General features: G+C 44.7%; 1 protein-coding gene across 8 annotated transcripts in view; it reads right to left on the minus strand.

Annotated features, from left to right (window-relative positions):
- The window catches only part of LOC137424615 (ephrin type-B receptor 2), a 277,241-nt gene that overhangs the window by 46,753 nt on the left and 208,240 nt on the right, over nt 1–22,248 (minus strand). For all 8 annotated transcript variants that reach the window (XM_078775660.1, XM_078775661.1, XM_078775662.1 and 5 more), the window contains one exon: nt 12,588–12,712. In XM_078775660.1, coding sequence (XP_078631786.1) covers nt 12,588–12,712 — 125 coding nt within the window. The remainder of the gene's footprint in view (nt 1–12,587; nt 12,713–22,248) is intronic.

The following is a 22,248-nucleotide window of genomic DNA, read 5'->3' on the forward strand; positions in this document are numbered from 1 at the left end:
GCCGACCTTCCCCTTATTCCCCCATTAAATGTCGTGCCCAGGTCCACCGCACCACACGTAGACAACTTTCGGACATCTTCCTAGTTATTCTTATTCTATGTCAGTTAAGGCCTCGTCTCCATTAATTATGACTCTTCGTTGCACCAGAATGTGATTATATGGCATCAGTAGTGAGTTTAGGACCTTTCCCATACCTCCTCCCATCTTCTTCCCCAAACAACAACAATAACAACAACTACACCAACAATTACAACAACAACAGAGGAGATGGCGGCGGAGCGGGGGAGGATGCGTCCTCACACCGGCTCGATTAGCTCCAGACCATGCGCTCCACGGGGTTACCCCGAAGGGGCTGGCTGTCAGCTCCTCGTCAGGGGCGGAGCCAGTAACCCCCCCGCACGCACCCAATGAGAAGCAACGTGCCGATTCCACGAGGCGGAGCTAACGAGCCGAGGGCGTGTCACTCCCCGCCGGATATACGCGGCCCCGCGCCGGATGTGACGTCAGATGCGCCTCAGCTTGGAGACTGGAGAGAGAAGCCACCGCCACCCCCAGCGCGACGATACCTCCCCGCATCTCTGGACCGGACCGAGTCGATTCTGCCTTGAGCCAAGAGTGCACCTTGAGCCATCGACTGCCTGCCTTTCCTTGCCATCAATCCCCGTGTGAGTCAGCATTTTGTCCCGTGTGTCTGTCGTCTGTCCGGGGTTAATATAAGAGTGTGTCTAAGTGCCTGTCTTCCTGTAATATACCTCTAGCCCCTGTAATCTAACCTTTTCCGCCTTAATATAACCTCCTCCGGAGGTCTTGAGAACTGAACCCCTGGTGTCGTATTGTGTGATTGTAATCCAGCCGGGTGTCTTCTTTTTCTTATTGAGCCAGCATAGCGCGACTAGTCAACGTTCGGGCACAATCGGGTAACTTGTGCAGACGTGGTCATACCAATAAACCGCTCGGTAAATAACATCCAAGCCACGTCTGTAACAATTGGTGTCGGGAGTGAGATTCGAGGCCCGACCAAATTTTGAAGAAAAAAAACGAATAGAGGAAAAAAAAAATTTGGTCAAAATTTGGAGCGGCCGAAATTTGTTTTGTTTTACGAAACTCGAATTTTGCAAGTCGCGCTATGGCGGATCAAGACGGCTGGGGTCCGGTAAAGGAGAGTGAGGTAGGGTCGATCCAGGACCAAATTGAGGGACAAGAGGAGAGCGAAGCAGTGAGGGCGGCAGGTTCGCAAAATAGCGCCGTCACGCACGAAGTAGCGGGCGCGCAAAAAGGCGCCTCGCACGAGCGTGCGGTAGCCGAGCCGGCTGTATCAGCGGGCTTTAACATGCAGCCGATTGACATGCAGGCCCTCATTGCGCAGCTACAGGCAGCTGTACAGATGAGTATGGGAAGCCAGATTGAGCGATTGGGTGAGCAAATGAGGGTTGATAGTGGGCGATTAGAGGGCCAAATGAGGGGTACCGGTGAGAAGTTAGACAATAATTTTGAGGAGTTAGACAAGAAAATTGGGAAGTTAGACAATAATTTTGAGGAGTTAGACAAGAAAATTGGGAAGTTAGACAATAATTTTAAGGGATTAGACAAGAAATTTGGGAAGTTAGACAATAATTTTGAGGGGTTAGACAACGGGATAAAAGAGGTGAGAAATGGGTTAATAGGGTTAGAAAACAGTATGGAAGGCAAATTGAGGGACATGAGGGACCAAGCGGAAAGGGAAGTTAAACAAATGGAGCAGCAGATAGAGGGGGTCAGAATGGGGGTAGAAACCAAACTGGATGCTCACAGGGAGGAAATGGAGCAGATGAGGGTGGCATCTGGGCAGGAGATGCAAGTGATGGGAGAGGAGATCAGAAGAGGAGTGAGTGAGGAGGTCGGAGGAGTGCGCGAGGAGGTGAGGCACTGTGAGGAGCACATGGAGAAGGAGGTGAGAAAGGGGACTGTAAAGTTACAAGGGGGCATAGAGGACCTGACGCAGGAGGTGGAACAGCTGACGGAGGGACAAAAAGGACTAACGGAGCAGGTTCAAAGGAACACTGCAGTATTAGGAGGTTTAAAAGCGACACAAAACGACATAAAAAACGACTTGATAGCGACAAAGAGGGAATGTCAGATGGTACGTGAGGGACTGACAACGAGGTTGGACGAGGTGATAGAGGTAATGGAGACGAAGGACCGGCAGGTGAGGACGCACCTGGAAACGGTCAAGGTAGCCTTAGAGGATGAGCTTGAGGAGACGTACCGGGGAATAAAAGAGGTGAAGCACAAATTAGAAGAAGTGGAAGAAGGGATGAGCGAAATTAAGAAGCGACGGAGAGGGGATAAGAAAGAGATAAAAGAGGAGATAAAAGAATTGGTCCAAAGTCTGTGTTCGGATCGTGATGATGTGCTCATTAACCGGATGAGGGATTCGCAGGTGATGGAGGAGAAGCGAAGAGGAAGAGGACCCGGTGTAAGTGGTGACCAATATGGTCGTGCGTATGATGCGCCAGGGGATTTAAGAAGCTTGGGGGTCGAGATGGACCCGGGTGTTCGTGAGAGGCCGTGGGTGAAGTGTGCGACAGGTCTGGTGTGCGAAAGAGGAGGTGTGCAAGAAAGTCCGACTCTGGGGTGTGTGAGGAAAAAGTGTGTACCAAGGAGTAGTGAGGGTGCTGGCGAGAGTGAGTCGGTCGTAGCGCGTGTGCGAGGGAGCACATGGAAGCGCGGTGTGGTAAGTGTTACAGAGGGTGTGACGGGAGAGTGTGCGCAGGAGTGTGCGCGAGAAAGGTGTGTGACGGACAGGTGCATGAGGAAGGAGTGCGCTGTCAGAAGTAAGGAAGAGTGTCCACCTGTGGTGAGTGTTACAGAGGGTGTAACGGGAGAGTGTGCGCGAGAAAGGGGTGTGACCGACAGGTGCATGAGGAAAGAGTGCGCTGTCAGAAGTAAGGAAGAGTGTCCACCTGTGGTGAGTGTTACAGAGGGTGTAACGGGAGAGTGTGCGCGAGAAAGGGGTGTGACCGACAGGTGCATGAGGAAAGAGTGCGCTGTCAGAAGTAAGGAAGAGTGTCCACCTGTGGTGAGTGTTACAGAGGGTGTAACGGGAGAGTGTGCGCGAGAAAGGTGTGTGACGGACAGGTGCATGGGGAAAGAGTGCGCTGTCAAGAGTAAGGGTGAGTGCGCTGTCAGGAATGGAGGTGAAAGTAGTGAGAGTGACATGGAGCGTGAGTTAGTTGTGACAGGTGAGCGAGGATGTACACCTGGGATGGAAGGATGCACACCTGGAATGGTAGAGCGTGAGTGGGAATGCACGCTGGAGTTGGTGGTGAGGCACGTGGATGGGTGTGCGAATGAGGGCACACCTGTGATTGTCACAGAGGAGGGGGCGCGAAGAGGTGTGTTGGTGTGGTGTGCTACCAACGGATGTGTGCCAAAGTGTTCGGTGGTCAGGTGTGTGACCAAGGCTGTGAGTGGAATGGGTGTGCCTGGGTGTGTAAGGAACGGTACAAGGAGCATGGAAACGGCTGGAGGTGTGAGCAAGGAACGGGCTGCGGGGTGTAAGCAAGCAGGTGAAGCATCGACGGTGACCGGGTTAAAGGTTAGGTCGACTTTTAGCCGAAGCGGGCCCTCGGTGCGTGCCGGGTTTCGCGTGCCGCGAGAACCAGCGGGGATCCGAGCCACGGCGGGTTCGAAAGGACCGCCGTGCGCGATCCGTGCCGGGCCTCGCTTTGAACGGCCGCGTCCAGGCTCCACTAGGCGGAGCTGGCAGCCCGATAGGAAGGGTCGTTATGGCGACCACGTTTTGTTGAGACGTGCCGGCAGGTCGAGATCGGGACATTGGATGGCTCCACGCCGAGGTGATGCGTGGGATCTCGGCCCGGGTAAGCCCCCGTCCCTGCCCCGAATGCCGGACGCATCCACCCGCTGGCACAAAACAACCAGCATCCATTGCTTGGCTTTACGAAGCCGGGCTTTGGACAGGGATTGGCGCACCGAGAGGTAGTAGTGAGTAGACTGGGTGATGAGGTTAGTGTTTTGGACCCAAAATTAGAGAAAAACAAAATTTGATGATTGGCAAGGGATTGGCAGTAGTGATTGGCAGATGATGGGTAGTGATTGGCAAATTTTTGATTTGTTGAAATTTGATGTGCAAAATTGGTAGTGAGAGACCCCCGATGTGGTGGGATGGCAAATCCACCATCCCTCACAAGGTGGGGCAAAGGAGCAATAGCTTATGGGGTGTATGGCAGTGAAAACTAGCCCGGGTGGGTTAGGATATTGTGTGTAGGGATCTAGAGAAGATGACCTTAGGTAACGTTAAGGTTAGTTAGTGACTGATACCTGTAGTGGGGACGCAGGTAGATTAGTATGGATGATAATGACGAGGGAGCGCAATAGTTTAAAGGGACGACTGGGAAGCGCAAGTTTCAGAAGGGAGTAGTTAGCTGAGATGATGCCGTGTTTGTGAGAATTGAACAGGTGTGATTGCACAGGTGTGCAACTGGACAGGTGTGTGGAGCAGTGTATGAGTAATGAGTGTGTGGATCAGCGCGAATGCGCTTGGGGAGAGAAGGGTGCAGGTGGCACCAGGTGTGAGAGCACAGGTGTGCAGGTACAGGTGTGTGGAGAGAGTTGGAGTAAGTGGTACGGAGTGGTGTGCATGGTGCGAAGGTGTGGATGGGGGAAGAGTGGACCCCTTTCACGAGTACCCGGGGCGGGTAGTGTAAGTGTTAGGTAGAGGGTGCAGGTAAATTGTGGTTGGATATTGGCATTTGTGGTGCGGTTGCAGAATGGTGTTGTGAATGGGTGCATTAGTGTGGTGGAAATGGCTGGGCGTGTAGCCTGTTAGTGTGTGTAGTTGGTTGGGCACTCCACCACTGTGAGGATGTCGGCCAGGTGAGGCCGCAGGTGGGCTCTGGGAGCCGGTAGTTGTGAGTGGGTGCCTGAGGATCCCGGGTGTGGATCGGGCAGCCCAGTGCCAGAGAGGGCACGGAGTGGGGAGAGAGCCAGAGGGCCTTCCCCAGGTAGTTAGGTTAGGGTAAGGAGCAGGTAAGCTCGGAGGCAACTGCAGTGGTGGAGGTGTGCAGGTGGGTAGACCCACTGGGAGAGGTACACGCCACAGCCCAGAAATTGTACGAGGGCACCGGGAGATGAATCGGGGGAGTGAGACCCCAAATTGAAGAGCACCACAGTTTGGCCAATGGGAATTGGTTTTTAGAACCCATAGTGTAAGAGGGCCAATGGTTTGGCCGGAGAAAGACCCCGGGTAGTGTAAAGTTGTTAAAGTCATTTAGGAAATAGTTAGGATTGATGAACCTGTCGCACCATACGCAGCCACTTACCTGTGGTGATGATGATGACTCCACACCTGTGTTTTCTTTGTTTTGTTGCAGGAGATGAATCGCTGTGTGGATTTGTGAGACGCATCACGACGTGGATGAGACATTGGGGTGATTCCATCTCTCCCTCCTTAGGAGGGACTGATGATGAATTGGTGATGGCAAATTTTGATGTGCAGTTGGAGATGGCAAATTTTGATGAGAGTTGAAAATGGCAAATTTGATTGGTTAGGAGGGAGAGAAGACGAATTTGGTATATGGGAGGAACGGGGAAGACAGTAGGGATGTTTGTTGATTTGTAAAGTAGATGTTTATGGGTAGTGTTGTGTTGTGTGGATACAGTAAGGGGTAAGGGAGGGGCCATGTAGGTTACCTGGTGGGGGGGGGGCGTACGATAGGAACGTACCTGTCTCACCTGGTTCCCATGTGCCCCCAGTGTGCATCACCTTACATTGCGTGCACTTTTGCGCCCTTACCACCTTACTCACTTGTTTCTTCTTTTGTCTCCCACCTCCGAGGATCTGGCTTTGGGGTAGAGAGAGAGGAGAGAGAGGTGCTGGCTGCGCAGTTGTGGGCCTGCACTTTCGCTGTTCGCTGCCTGGATCGGTACACCATATGGACCGCAATGTTTGTGGCCACCCACAATGGACCGCAGTTCGTTTGCGGCCAAGCACCACCCGGGGATGGACCTATGGATCAACGTGGCACCTATGCCATACAGGTGAACCACTAATAGTTAACACCACCAAGTGCACCACAAGAAGAGCAAGAGACACCTGCAGGGTTAGGGGTTGTCGAATTTATTTTTATACCAATGAACAATGGTGACTGCACCGGATGGTGCTGACTGTGTGGTGGGGTGGTGCTTTTGATGCTGGGAAAGGGTGCTCTGCACGTTATTAAAGGCCGTCGGCCACAGAGCACTCGTGGGTTGGTGTATCGATGTTGGCAAGCGCGCTCTCTCTCTATGCATAACATCTGCATGTGTTCCTCCAAAAACAGGTCCTGGATCGTAGTGTAAATAGCAGCATAGTCTTGTAAATAATGCTCCCTACCGGCTGTATGTTTAGTTTGCGAATTCTTTCCGGATTCGGTTATCCTGTGGGTGTGTTTCTGTGAGGAGAAGGGTGCAACGTCGCAGGGGGACATATTTACTCATTTGTGAATATCTGTAAAACTGTCGCACTCAGGGTAGAGTTAATAGTAGAGGGAACTACATTGCGTGCCACACTAAAGTAGGTAAAAATTTATCGGGTCGGGACGCCCCGAGGGTAGAGAAGGGTGCAATGTTGCGAATATGGAATTTGGCCTCCATATCCGCTTGTAAATATTCCCCTATTTTCTCCAATACTCCCCAACTTTCCCCGATCCCCCATTCCCTAGTCCCATTGCATGTAAATAACAATCAGTAGAGCCGACCTTCCCCTTATTCCCCCATTAAATGTCGTGCCCAGGTCCACCGCACCACACGTAGACAACTTTCGGACATCTTCCTAGTTATTCTTATTCTATGTCAGTTAAGGCCTCGTCTCCATTAATTATGACTCTTCGTTGCACCAGAATGTGATTATATGGCATCAGTAGTGAGTTTAGGACCTTTCCCATACCTCCTCCCATCTTCTTCCCCAAACAACAACAATAACAACAACTACACCAACAATTACAACAACAACAGAGGAGATGGCGGCGGAGCGGGGGAGGATGCGTCCTCACACCGGCTCGATTAGCTCCAGACCATGCGCTCCACGGGGTTACCCCGAAGGGGCTGGCTGTCAGCTCCTCGTCAGGGGCGGAGCCAGTAACCCCCCCGCACGCACCCAATGAGAAGCAACGTGCCGATTCCACGAGGCGGAGCTAACGAGCCGAGGGCGTGTCACTCCCCGCCGGATATACGCGGCCCCGCGCCGGATGTGACGTCAGATGCGCCTCAGCTTGGAGACTGGAGAGAGAAGCCACCGCCACCCCCAGCGCGACGATACCTCCCCGCATCTCTGGACCGGACCGAGTCGATTCTGCCTTGAGCCAAGAGTGCACCTTGAGCCATCGACTGCCTGCCTTTCCTTGCCATCAATCCCCGTGTGAGTCAGCATTTTGTCCCGTGTGTCTGTCGTCTGTCCGGGGTTAATATAAGAGTGTGTCTAAGTGCCTGTCTTCCTGTAATATACCTCTAGCCCCTGTAATCTAACCTTTTCCGCCTTAATATAACCTCCTCCGGAGGTCTTGAGAACTGAACCCCTGGTGTCGTATTGTGTGATTGTAATCCAGCCGGGTGTCTTCTTTTTCTTATTGAGCCAGCATAGCGCGACTAGTCAACGTTCGGGCACAATCGGGTAACTTGTGCAGACGTGGTCATACCAATAAACCGCTCGGTAAATAACATCCAAGCCACGTCTGTAACAATATATATATATATATATATATATATATATATATATATATATATATATATATATATATATATGTATGTATATATATATATATATATATATATATATATATATATATATATATATGTGTGTATATATATATATATATATGTATCTATATCACGATATCTGCATATCTGTATATATATATATATATATATATATATATATATATATATATTTATATACACACACATATATATACATCAAACAGGATCTCCATATCAAGGCCTCAGCAGATTGGTTGCGCAGCTCGCACGTGCACGGCTTGCACTGGATTAAGCAGGCATGGTTGATTCTAATAGAGTACCCTTCTGGCAATGCATTACAACCCTCTTTGTATGTAAATGTTAATACCGCACACGCCTAATTAATCAACCCCTGCTAGTTTTCCATGCAACATTTCTTATCCGCTTGGGCCTGCTCGTGTGCCAGGAATTTTTTTTCCAGAAGAATACAAAAAGCAACGGACTTCAAATTTCCTGAGCGATGCCGTAAAACCTCTCTTCACAATACACTTACGTTGGGTGGTGTGTCAGCAGGCCCTGCCTGACCTGCACACACAATTCCATTGCATATTTCTGCTCCGGAAATCCTCAAACAGAGAAGGCATCTTTCTTGCCGATTTCAAGAGCATCGTCGGTGCAAAACAACCGTTTTAGCAAATCGAAACTGGAAAACGATTTTGGAATGGCTTGCGTCAATGTTTGGCAAATACTGTGGTTTACACTCACACTTCAAATCATCCTGGACATTTGCAGATACTTTTATGTGACGGCAATACATATTCATGAGCAGTTTTCAAACCATGTGTGCAGAAATAATGACTCTCCTGTCATCTGGGGACCCGATAAGCAACCGTGAGCTTCTCAAAGTCATCTTGAGTCCATTAGCCAGCTCAGCATCTCTGCAACCCCTCTTGCAGTAAATGAGGATGGCCTTTGCATTACATTTCTGAAGCGTGAGAGCTGGCAAGATGCAATCGACATTTCCATGAGTTTCAGAGGACGCTGGGCAATTCAGATGTTGCTGCCATGAATACTTATCCCCGACTCCTGCACACCCTTAGCTTCCTTGCTCCCCTTTGCCCCAACTTGATTTTTTTTAAGTGACATGTACATCGTGGAAATTTGTGAGAACATTCTGAAAATATAATGGACTGAAATGAAGATATGATTGATAACTTTTTCTCTCTGCAGCCCAAATCACATTACCTCCAAGATTGAGTCAATCGGGATGGAAATATGTCTTTATTCCAGATGGGTGCCCATTCTTGTAACACATTTTAGTTGTTATATTCTGCAGTTTTGCAGTTTCTGCAGTATTCTGGTCCAGAGTGCACTATGAGTCAAACAAAATGTGTGAATAGACCAGATCGTGTGGCATTGCCTGCTCCCAAATGTAGTTAATGAGCCAGCTGGGTTTTTTTTACTGACAATCCACAAGTGACATCGTAATTCATCTAATAGTGGCTCAGTTTCCAGAATTTTAGCATCTATATCATTGGCAAGTTGGGTCACCTGGACAAAATTGGGTTGGACTTTCGTGAGAAATCGAGAAGATTGAAGTTTAAAGCTGTAGGGAATTTTTTATAGTATTTGTGTATTGATTTCCATTCTACATACGGAATATAAATCGTTGAATGCAATTGGTTCGATTCCCGACAAATAATTCACCTTCGAACACGCAGGGCCGAGTCGTAAGCCAAGCTCTGCCCCTCTCTCCGCCATATGACACTCACTCACTCACTCACTCACTCAGATCGCCATAATTTCTTGTTTTAACATCAATTTGTTGAGGAAATGTAAAAAAAAAGTTTTGTATCCCACTGATAGGCAGGATCTGGATCCAGTCTGCTATGAGTAGGCTAACCAGGCCTGATGTTTGACTGGAGCTGATTTTGGAAGGAATTTGAAATTTGTTCAGGGTGCTGGTGATAAATCACCTAATTTTCATGAAAGCCACCGTGGGATCTTCAACGTCCATAAACTAATGCTTGCAGACAGAACAACCAGCTGAACATCCATCTGAGGGATGGCACATTTTGTGATGCCCTTCCCGTGAATAACCAATCTGACAGTTTATAGTTGGATCGGGAATCAAACCCAGACGAGACAGCTCATAGGTAGGTGTGCTTCCGCTGCATCCTTCATTGTTCCGACAAACCTGGCCAACACTACCTATTGTGCATTATCCAAGGAAGTTTTCTTCATTTCACATGATTGCATGATTTGTCCTTTGTTAAATCCCCCCTCCTGCACCTATTCATTCTTCAAGTTTTAAATTAGTTGTTCATATTTTATGTTCCACATGGTATGTGCTAACTATTATAAATTAAATTATGCATGTGGCCCTTTTTACCTGCAAGAAACATGCTTGTACAATACGAGTATCTCAAGGCTAACCCATTAGATATTGTGAATATGTGAACTTGTGAAGTAAGTGTTCAAAAAGTACATAAAGTGTGCTTGACCCCATAACGTTTTTGCTCAAAACCACAAAAAGGAACATACGTTTGAAAAGCCAAGAAAAGCACGTTTTTACAATCAGGAAAGTTTGGCGAAGGAAAGTTTTATCTTTTACAAATGTACAGTCAAAGGTTCGAGTGAAATCTGGTTCAATTTTGGACTCCAGCTCTGTGAAACTTTGCCAACGGTGTGAGCGAGTTTGGTGAAAATTTAAAGAAAATTACAAATTTTCCACCTCGCCAATCAAACCTTTTTTTTCCTCAACAAATGCTTTCAAAGGAAGAGCCGCACTTTTGCGTGAACTTTTGAGTGAAGGAGCGATGACAAATAGATGACTTAAGGTGTGTAAATAACGTCGGGAGCAGGACAAGCGTGCGCATGAAACGCATCTCATTCCACTCGCCTTAACCCCGACACCTTGCTGCCACGACATCCATAAATGCCCATAGTTATTTATTTAATTGAGGATTTGAAGACGACTACCGATACTACCTGTATGTACCTCAAGGCACAAGTTAATCATACCGCGGCTGAGGCAGAAGGTTGGGACAGGTATTTCACAAACCGGCTGGTTGAACCTGACATTTGACTGGTGATTTGGGAAGCAAAATGCAACATGTCCAGGTTGCCGGAACATTTAACATCCACCATCTACTGCTAGCAGACGGGTCCTCGGGCTTATTGTCTATCCAAGGGGAGGTGCACTTTGTGATTCAGCGCACTGCCTGCAATACACCAACCAATGCAACAGTCTAGTCGTGTCGGCAATGGAACCCAGTCTAGACATCTCCAATGCAAATGTGTTATCTCTGCACCATCTTGTCAGACATCAACAAGAATTGGAGTAGTTGAGTGGAAATAATTACTCAATGCAAAGTATATTGGCATGGGTTTATTTAATTCCCATTTTCCATGATATTGGTTAGCACTTCACGTGTTTAGGCCTCTATGTTAATATTTTAAATACAAATCGAAGTTGACAAAATTTTGCATGAAAATAAAAACTTTGGATTGATTAAGAAGTGCAATTAGTAAAGGTTGTTCAAGTTGTCAATATTGTTTCAAGTTGCAGACTGAGAAAGTGGTGAAACCTATGACCCCTCGGTGTCCTTAGCGAAGAGTGGGGGAACAATCGCCCGGCACCATGATAGCCAAATTCCAAATTCCTGCTCGAACTGCACATTTCCCTTGTACCAGATGGGTATGCGGATTAGTAATAGTAGTTATGGTTGAAGCTCCTCCCACTTTTTTCAATCATAGACATGCGTATATCTGTATGTATGTATATATATGTATATAGTACATATATAAATATATATATACATATATATACATATACATATATAACTGTGAGAAATTGCAGAAACTCCACAATATGAGCAGGGTGCCTAATTTGCATTAAATAAATAATCGGAAGAAATTGAATAAGTAGTGGACGTAGCTTCAAGAGGATCGGTCTATCTTTAATTTTCAGACAAGCTTTCAACCAACAGGTCTGCCTTCTTCTTTGTCCTCCTCGAGATTTTCGTAGAACTCAAGGAGGACTAATAAGAAGACCTGTTGGTCGAAAGCTTGTCTGAAAATTAAAGATTGACCGACCTGAAGCTACTTCCACGACTTATTTAATTTCTTCCGATGTTTTATATATATATATATATATATATATATATATATATATATACATTTATACATATACACAACAACAACAACAGGCATTTTAAGGCCATTTTCCCTGCTAGAGCGAGGTAGACATGACGAGGTAGACATATATATGTCTATATATATATGCAAAGATTTGCGGTTGGGAGTAAATCCAAATGACTCCATGGTAAGATCTCCAACCTTTAATTGAACAAACAATGACTCAACGTTTCGATTAACAACATGTGAAGCCACACGCCTCCGTTAATCTTCCTCAAGAGTGATAAAATCATCTCAACATCCCCTTACATGCAAAGTGGGCGGGGTATATGCAAAGTGGGGTGGGCAAAGCTGGACAGCCATAATATATATATATACTTATGCTCCATATATATATATATACACACACACATACATGCCGGAAGATAATATGTATTCGAGTATATATATATATACATATAAATTATGCTGTATGTACTGTACAAATATTTTGGCAAAATTTCTGCTACATGTGAGGTTGCTGTTGTCCAACACGAGAGTGGTTGTAAACCTTTACATCAAATTAAAATAATTAAAAAACCGTCTCTTATGTGTAGTAATCAATGGCACTGACATTTTGAGTAAGCAGTCCTTTGGACGATACACCTCAACTACCCCTATTCCACCAATCCCTATGCACGCACTTATGCCCCATACCTCGCCATGTGTTCAAAACACTGTGGCAGATGGCCTACCTTCTCCACGTAGCGTACTTCATAGTCCAAGATAATCCCGTTGGGCTGCTCAGGTTGGGGCCAAGAGAGCTTAATGGAGTTCATGGTGGAGCTCATATGGTGGATAATCGGGACTTGTGAAGGTGCTGTGGTATAAGAAACATGAGAGGTTAGGATGGAATCATAATCGGCCAAGGCATAGCCTGCCCTTAAACAACATAGTCCTTTTTTCTTTTTTTGTATACATGATCGAGGCTCGTGAAAGAGTGAGAGCAGAATGGAAGGGATCAAAATGGAAAGGGAGAAACACCAGTAGCAGAGTCAAAGTGAGAGTGAGATCTCAATGGGAGGGGGAGAAGGACACATTAGGGTGAAGAAGCTGCACACAAGCTGAATTAAACAAAACAAGAAGGGGAAGGGGGGAAGCAGGGATGAAACAGAAAAGAAGCAAACTAACCAAACTAACAAAAAAAAAGAGATGAGGAAAGGGGAGATGTGGGGGCATAACCTAGAAAACCGAGAAAATATTGTGATATAACCTGGAAAACTTATCTTTCTGGAAGCAGATTACTGGAGGAAGAAGGGAAGCAACCACGATCATTATAATATAAAGTACCTGAAGTGGAAAATTTTGTCATTTTGGTGGCATATACAGCCACGTGAAAAAGTAAGTACATCCCATGTAAAGTTTTGACTTTTTCAACATATTTCAACATACAGCTATTTGATCTTCATTTCAACAATATTGATAGATAAAGGTGATATAATATAACAAATATCATGAAACATTTACATTTTGTAGTCCATTGTATAATTTCAATAAACATAAATGCAAATTTCGCATGTGCAAAAAGTAAGTACACCCTTGGCTCTAATAGGTGGTATTGCCCCCTTTGGCAGAAACAACCTCAAGTAGGCGTTTCTTATAACCGTCTTCCAGTCTCTGACATCGACTGGGAGAAATTTTTTCCCACTCCTTCATGCAGAATTCTTTCAGCTGTGCGATGTTTGAGGGGTTTCTTGCATGCACAGCTCGTTTGAAATCCCCCCACAACATCTCGATGGGATTTAGATCCGGGCTTTGACTTGGCCATTCCAGAACGCTCCATTTCTTTCTTTTCAGCCATTCCTTGATGGATTTTCTGGTATGTTTAGGGTCATTGTCATGTTGCAAGGTCCACCTTCGGTTGAGCTTCAACTCTCCGACAGATGGCCTCACATTATCCTCAAGCACCCTCTGGTACAATGAAGAATTAATAGTGGATTATATGATGGTGAGCTGCCCAGGCCCTGATGCAGCAAAGCTGCCCCAAACCATAATATTTCCACCACCATGTTTTACAGTTGGTATTAGGTTCTTGTGGTCAAATGCTGTCTTTGGTTTTCGCCAAACATGTCTTCTGGTACTGTAGCCAAATAGCTCTACCTTTGACTCATCTGTTCAGAGCACATTGTTCCAGAAGTGCTGGTCTTTGCCGAGGTGTTCATTGGCAAACTTTAGTCTTGCCCTGATGTTCTTTCTGGACAGCAAAGGTTTCCACCTGGCACACCTTACAAGTAGATCAAATTTGTGCAGCCTCTTTCTCATGGTAGACTCGTGCACTTTGACATCAACAGTGGCAAGAGCAACCTGTAGGTCCCGTGATGACATTCTGGGGTTCCTAGAGACTTCTTGCAGCATCTTTTGGTCTGCTCTCGGGCTGAACTTGGTGGGGCGGCCTGGCTTGAACAAGTTGGCAGTTGTTTGGAATCTTCTCCACTTGTAGATTATCTTCTGGACAGTTGAATGATTGATTTCAAATTGTTTGGAGATCTTTTAAAATCCCTTCCCAGACTCGTAGGCATCTATAACCTTCTTTCTGAAGGCCTCAGAGAGCTCTTTTGATCTAGGCATGATGACGACGCACACTTCAACAACAAAGAGCAAACCAAACTAAATGCCTGAGGTTTAAATAAGACAGGTTCCTCCAAGATCCTCTCTAATGATGTTCTCATCATTTGCACCTGAGCTGGTGCACTGATTGTAATTTTAGGTATTTGAAGTAGTGATAAATGTCAGGGTGTACTTACTTTTTCCACATGCGAAATTTGCATTTATGTTTATTTAAATTATCCAATGGACTACAAAATGTAAATGTTTCAAGGTATTTTTTTAACATTATATCACATTTATCTATCAATATTGTTGAAATGAAGATCAAATAGCTGTATATTGAAATATATTGAAAAAGTCAAAACTTTACATGGGGTGTACTCACTTTTTCACATGACTGTACATATACAATATATATATATATATATATATATATATATATATATATATATATATATATTATATATATATATATATATATATATGTATATACGTATATCAGAAAAGGGACAGGTCACTGGGAAAGCAAAAAGGCTTGTGCGGGATGCCGCCAGATGCAGGAGAGCAGATGCCACCAGATGCAGATGCTGACAGATAGCACGTGCAAATGGCCTTACTCATCGCCCTGACTTCAACAGGATGTAGTCCTTGTAAATGGACCAGCTCAACTCTCTACCTTCTACCCCAAACAAATTCACACCGACTGAAATGAAACCACCCCCATGTGCGGCCATTTTTATCACCTCCCCAATGGCCATGCCAAAATGTTCTTTCTCAACTAACGGGCCTCGTAACTCATACGGCAATCATGCAGCCCTGCTGAAAGCACGGCACCATGGCAGGCCACGGGTAGGTGTTAAAAGCCACACAGTTGATGCAAACACGTCTAAACATATCCCGTCTGGTACCACTGGCCCCACGTGATGCCTCACCTGATTTCCAGAGAGGATAAAAAGAATAACGCTTTCCGACCTTACAGTTATGTCAATTCTGCCACACCTCTTGTCATGCAAATGCACAGGAAAACTTATTTTGATAGATCCCTCATTTAGAGAAAATGTTTCAAGCTATTCGAGCACAACTATTATGTACCCCCTCCAATATACATATATAGTCGGACCCCACTATTCGCGGGGGATACGCTCCTGGGAAATGCCGTGAATTGCGAAACCGTGAATGATGGGGCATTGTTTCAATGGTAAAATGGGGGATTCGTTCCCGAATCACGAAAATCTGTGATATCGACGAACAAACCGCGAATGGCGAGTCAGTATCCACAAATGGTGATGCAAATTCCGTGAAGGTCGGCGATAATCCGCAAATGTCAATGAAAGTCCGAGAAATGGCTCGGCAAAACCCGTGAATATCGGCGATAATCCGCAAATGTGATGAAAGTCCAAGAAATGGCAAGGCAAAACCCGCGAATGTCTGCGATAATCCGTGAATGTGATGAAAATCCCGCGAATGTATGCCGTGACATTGTTTCAATGGGGAAAAGGGAGACAGCTAATTGCACTAACATATACTGTGGAATGTTTTCATTCTGTACAGTAACTTGCGGGGATGACATGTTATGCAGCGAGTGGAATATCATGTGAAGCTGTTCACAGTGTGAATGACAGGATATCATGTGAAGCTGTTCACAGTGTGAATGACAGGATATTATGCTAAGCTGTTCACAGTGTGAATGGCGGGATATCATGTGAAAGCTGTGAAAACGCAAAGCACAGCAACCGCGAATGTAGAAGCAGGTCATGCTCGCTGCTGGTATAAGATGTTTTTTTGCGTATGTCCAGCTGCTTTGTGCATGGCTGGTGAAAGATGGGTTTTATAATTGCGGCTCCTGAATTTTTTTTTTTGCGCTCCCGAAAAACTGCGAATTCACAGGACGGCCGCGAATAGAAAAAAACCCACGGATTTGTGGGACACTTTTCTACGAATAGAGAGACAGGTCGCATTTTATCAACTGCGAATGTAGAAGCAGGTCATGCTCGCTGATCGTATAAGATGTTTTTTTTGCGTATGTCCAGCTGCTTTGTGCATGGCTGGTGAAAGATGGGTTTTATAATTGCGGCTCATGAATTTTTTTTTTGCGCCCGCGAAAAACCGTGAATTGCAGGACGGCCGCAAATAGAAAAATAAAAACCCACGGATTTGCGGGACACGTTTCTGCGAATAGAGAGACAGGAAGCATTTTATCAACCGCGAATATGCGGGAACTCGCGAATAGCAGGGCCCGACCTATATATATATATATGTATGGATGTATGTATGTATGTATGTATATATATATATATATATATATATATATATATATATGTATAATTTTGTATATATATATATATATATATATGTATGGATATATATATGTATATATATATATATCAGAATATAATTGCAGTTCTCCAACCTAATGAGCGCACGCTGTGACGTCACCGCCACGTACTTATATATGTGTAATAATTAATAGGTGTTATAATTAATAAATGTTATAATTAATAATATATAATTAATAGGCCTTGCCTGCCAAGCTCGGGGAGAGCCATCTGACTGCGTAATTTAGTTCTTAATTCATTATACTATCACAAGTGCATACAAAACTCACAGTTACCGACCTGGTTTCACCCTTGTTGGGGATTCATCAGGGCAATGCAGTGAGTCCTGCATACACTTGTGAACCTGAAACCCTTTTGGTTATAAACCAGTCATTATCGCTCCCATTAAGGTACAGCGAGAGCTGGATGGGATACCTTAATGGCAGTTCACCACTGTTTGCCAAAAAGTTTGCAAACACTGTCAGTTTTTTTGTGTTTGCACAAACAGTTTTGTGTTTGTTTGTGTTTGCACAAACTTTGATTCTTTGTGTTTTGTGTCAGTTTTTTTGTTTGTTTGTGTTGTGTTTGCACTCTGCTTTTTGTGTTTTGTTTTTTTGTGTTTGCAAACACAAAGAGTTTGCAAAAAGGCACGTAAAAGACTCTGAGAGCATGAGGCAAAAAATAGTATGTGGTCTGATGAGATGAAAATTGAACTATTTGGCCGAAACAAAAATTTACTCCGAGTACATATGCATATTCATTCAATATCCAAAATCTTTGTGAATGTAAGAGTGAGGAGTAAAGTGACAATAAGCAACATATTCACAGCGGGGCAATAGAGCAGCAGGTGCAGCAAATTAAGAGATTGAAGAGAGAGGAGGAAATGAGACAGGCTACAAGGCCCTCTAGTTGTAGTCAACGTGTGGCCATGAATGGGTTTCTCTCATCTCCTCTTCCTGTTCAGGCTGGAGTTCCCCAAGGCAGTGTTCTGGGCCCTGTGCTTTTTCTGGTCTTCATCAATGATCTCTCTGACTCTCTTGAAAATCCTCTCTATCTCTTTGCTGATGACTCCACTCTCTGCCGCTCCATTCCTCATCCCTCAGATCGGCAGTCTGCAGCCTCCTCACTCTCTGCAGACCTGGACAAAATCACAGACTGGGCAAACAAGTGGAACATGTCTTTCAATCCTGACAAATCTCACACTCTTACGATGTCTCTCCGAAAAGACCGACTGGACAACGCTCCCATCTACTTTCTGAATAATCCTCTCCATGAAGTTCTGTCACTCAAGCTTTTGGGTCTCACTATCTGCCATGATCTTTCCTGGGAAAACCACATGTCCAAGCTGGCCTCCAAAGCCAGTCGCCGACTGGGCATCCTCCGTCGTGTGAAGTCCTTCCTTGGCACACCTGAGCTCCTCACCACATACAAGGCTTTCATCCGCAGCTCAATGGATTACTGCTCTCCCCTCTGGGCTGGTGCTCCTGCCTCACACCTAGCTCGTCTTCACGCTGTTGAAACCAAAGCATTCAGAATCATTGGAATCTCCCGCGATGACGCTATCTCCGAGGGCCTTTCACTTACCGCAGGCAGGTTGGTGGTCTTTCCGTCTTCTACCGACTCCTCTCCGGCCTTGCTCCCCCAGCTCTCTCTGGGCTCTGTCCCCCAAATATTCCTACAGGTCGCACAAGATCTGCCTGCAACCCTCTTATGGTTAAACTGCCAAAATCAAGACTCTCTGCTCACCTTCACTCCTTCATTCCTCTTTTCTCCCACCTCTGGAACAAACTCCCTCACTCTCTTCAATCCCACTCCTCCCTCCAGGTCTTTAAAACGGCTGTTCACCACCATCTCTTATCTTCCCCAATCCAAAACCTTGATCTTTTCTACCCCTGCTAATTTCACCCCAAATCCACTTTTTGAGGTGCTGACTTCTTTCCTGGAAGTCCTTGGTATCCTTGCGTTTTATACCTATCCTGCCCCCCCCCCCCCAGGCCCTCTCACTCCCACACATCTCCCGATGTCCCTGCTCTCAAATGTTGTGTTTGTGCGCTTCCTCCCCTTCTCTCCCCATCTTGTCGACCGCTCCCCTTTTTATATACTTTGTTTGCTTGTTTGTTTGATTTGTTTGTTTGATAAATGTTAGCTCTTTCACGAGCCTCGACTTTGTATACAAAAAAAGTATGACACTTAGGTTAGGTTGGGTTAATGAGAGTATAAAAAAATCATAGGTATAGATTGATGATGACCTGAGATGACGGTGCACCACCAAGTTGAATTGTTGGAGGAAGAGTGGTATTGAACAGCCTCGGATGGGCAGTTCCACAAATGGCAGAAAACATTAACAAAAGAGCGGAGGTGTATGATAAACCTGGATTTAACCAGAAGGGTTTTATTGCAGGAATGCATGCATCCTGAAGGAGCTGGGTAGTGTCTAACGAGCAAAGGGAGCAAGACAGGAAGAAAAAAAAGCCAGCAACCTGCTTGCAATATTAAAGCAACAGGCCATCTGCTTCAGTCGCATCACTTGAGATGCCAATAATGTTGAGAGCTTTAAATTCTGCAAAATCCAGGAAAGACAGATGTGAAGTGGGGGCACCAGAGAATTGGGGAGTGCAGTACTCCATTGAGCTGTGGAAAAAAGGCCTTCAAAGTTGTGAGTAGTTATGATTTATCAAGGAATGATCTGAATAACTGAGGATGCCCAGTCTTCGGCTGGCTTTGGAAAAAAGCTTTGCTATATGGTCAGCCCAACAAAGGTCATAGGTGATGATGTGCGAATACAGATTCAAGAGACTGAACCTCTTAAGCGGCTAACTGTGGAAATAGGTAGTTGAGTTACTTTGACCATTCTTCTGGAGTGACAGGGTGAGACTGAGATTTGCCAGAATATTCCATTTGTCAGCCTTGAATTAAAATCAATTCCAAATTCGTAGAAAAAGGACACACACACACACACACACACACACACACACACACACACACACACACACACACACACACACACATCGTCGGACTGCTCTCTGCTTGCTTCTCTCTACACAGAAGCATATGCGAGGTTGCTTATTTATCTCGGGAACAGGACTGGGCCAAAGATGCAGCTTTGGTACATGCCAGCCTTCACTGGGAGAGGAGAGGACAGGAAAGGATTCCATTGTTAGCAACGGGTTGAATACATGAGTGGAGGAAGTCGGGTCTGAATGCAGCCTTGTATCCTCCAAGCAGCGAACTTGTCAAGCAGAGCAGGATATCAGACTCTGTCAAATTCCTAAGATGTGTTCAAGGAGACAGTCCTGACATTTTGTTTGAGATTTAGGGCCTTCAAACATTAGTGAGAGAGAAGCTGCAGCACGTCCAAAGTTTTGTTACTAAGATGGAATCCAAAGCGATGGAGAGAGATACGGTTATTTGAAAAGAGGAGAGACGATGTTCGTAGTGATGATGGATTTGCTCTGATGAAGGGTAATATCCTAAATGTCACCCTGACCTTTTTCTCATAGTGGTAAACTTTTGCTTTCTGAACTCCTGTTTGGAAAAAATTATTGTTGCTTTATCTGCTGATGCAAGCAGCCAATCGTCGTTAACAAGTCCAGTATTCCTCATTGCTAACCGGCATTTCAGACAATTCAATTTTTGCATCCTATTTGTCAAGGTGAGTAATGTTATCCAACTGCCTGGCAGAAGGTAGACCGCTAAGTGGGAAGGACAGCTGAAGAGAGCAGACAAAGGAGAAGCAAGAGTAACAAAGCAGGATTTGAGAAGGTGGGCATCAATGCAACCTGGCCAATTGCTGATGAAGAATCGAGGAAGTGGCAGGACATGTAGTGCCGGATCCCAAATCTTTTCTGGATCTCAAGTTCAGGCAAATGAAGACAGAATTTGCAATCAGCTGAAGGAGAGTGGCTAACAGCATGGAGGAGAGCAGTACTTCGTCTTATGACAAGACATGGGGCAAGGGTTTCCGAGTGAACCATGAAGGAAAGAGAAATTGGAGGAAGTCACTGGCAAAGGCTATTGAAGGGAGATGAAACATTTTAAAATGTCATTTAAAAAAAGCTGAGTCCTGAAAAGGAAGTAAAGAAGAGATTTTGTGTATTAACCTGTGAGTAGGAAGATTAAGAATTGGCGAAGTTAGGGGCAGTTCCACAAAGCCTCAGATGAACAAGAAAATATTGAGAGAATAAGTGAGGGGAATTTGTTGGTTTTTGTTTAAATAATTGGTAGTTTTTTTTTTTGGAAGTGGGTTGGCCAGGGGAGGTGTGGTTGAGTTGATAAAGGGAGAAGCATGATAAATTTAAGTATGAAGGGGGAGGGGGGGGAATAAACGAGAGGCAAAATAGATAATGGAGATGGTGTTGTGGAGAAAAAGATGCAGAAACAAATTTACAAAACATTAACAGTATAGGGAACAAGGCCAACAGTTAGAAAAGACAGATCGAGTGTGGTATTCTTAGTTTTTGAACAGGTTCTCATGCAGCTGAGAAACCCATGTACCGTCACCAAGAAACCGCAACTGGAAGGAGGAAGCCATGGCTTGTAAATAACCCGACGAAATACTATTCAAAAGGATGTCATGCTGAACATTCCACAATGTATTACTTTACCCATAGATTTTTACTGAGTGCAGCAGGACACCGACAACATGTCATGAATGTCTCCGTGGCTGAGACCCAACCTTACACAGGTCACCTAGGGCAAGAATTTGGTAATAACATTTACCAGAAAAAGTCAGCAGATGGGGCACCTGACTTAATGTCTCTCTGAAGGCCGGCACACCAATTGGTGCAACAACCTGCCAGGGCAGCACCAGGATGACGGTTTATCGTCGGATTTGGCATCAAACTCAGACTGCATTACCTCTGAGCTATCCTGTCAGCTAACTTTATGTCAACTGTGTTAAAATTGAAATCTATCATGAAACCATCAATCGTTCCATTATTAATCAACAAACACTCATGTCAAACAAAATCATATCAATAAACGATTGAAATTTTTTTGAAAATGAGGATGAATTGAAGGATGCAAATTTCTTGAATTTTAAAAATTAAGTTACAAATGAAGGATGCAATTTTCTTGAATTAAAAAAATTAAGTTACAAATGAAGGATACAATTTTCTTGTATTTTAAAAATTAGGTTACAAATGAAGGATACAATATTGTTGGATTTTAAAAATTTGGTTACAAATGAAGGATACACTTTTCTTCGATTTAAAAAATTAGGTTACAAATGAAGGATACAATTTTCTTGTATTTTAAAAATTAGGTTACAAATGAAGGATACAATTTTCTTGTATTTTAAAGATTAGGTTACAAGTAAAGGATACAATTTTCTTGTATTTTAAAAATTAAGTTACAAATGAAGGATTCAATTTTCTTGAATTAAAAAAATTAAGTTACAAATGAAGGATGCAATTTTCTTGAATTTTAAAAATTAAGTTACAAATGAAGGATTCAATTTTCTTGTATTTTAAAAATTAAGTTACAAATGAAGGAT

The sequence above is a fragment of the Myxine glutinosa genome, chromosome 4 (genome assembly GCF_964187855.1).
Source record: "Myxine glutinosa chromosome 4, kmMyxGlut1.1, whole genome shotgun sequence".
Taxonomy (NCBI): Eukaryota; Metazoa; Chordata; class Myxini; order Myxiniformes; family Myxinidae; genus Myxine; species Myxine glutinosa.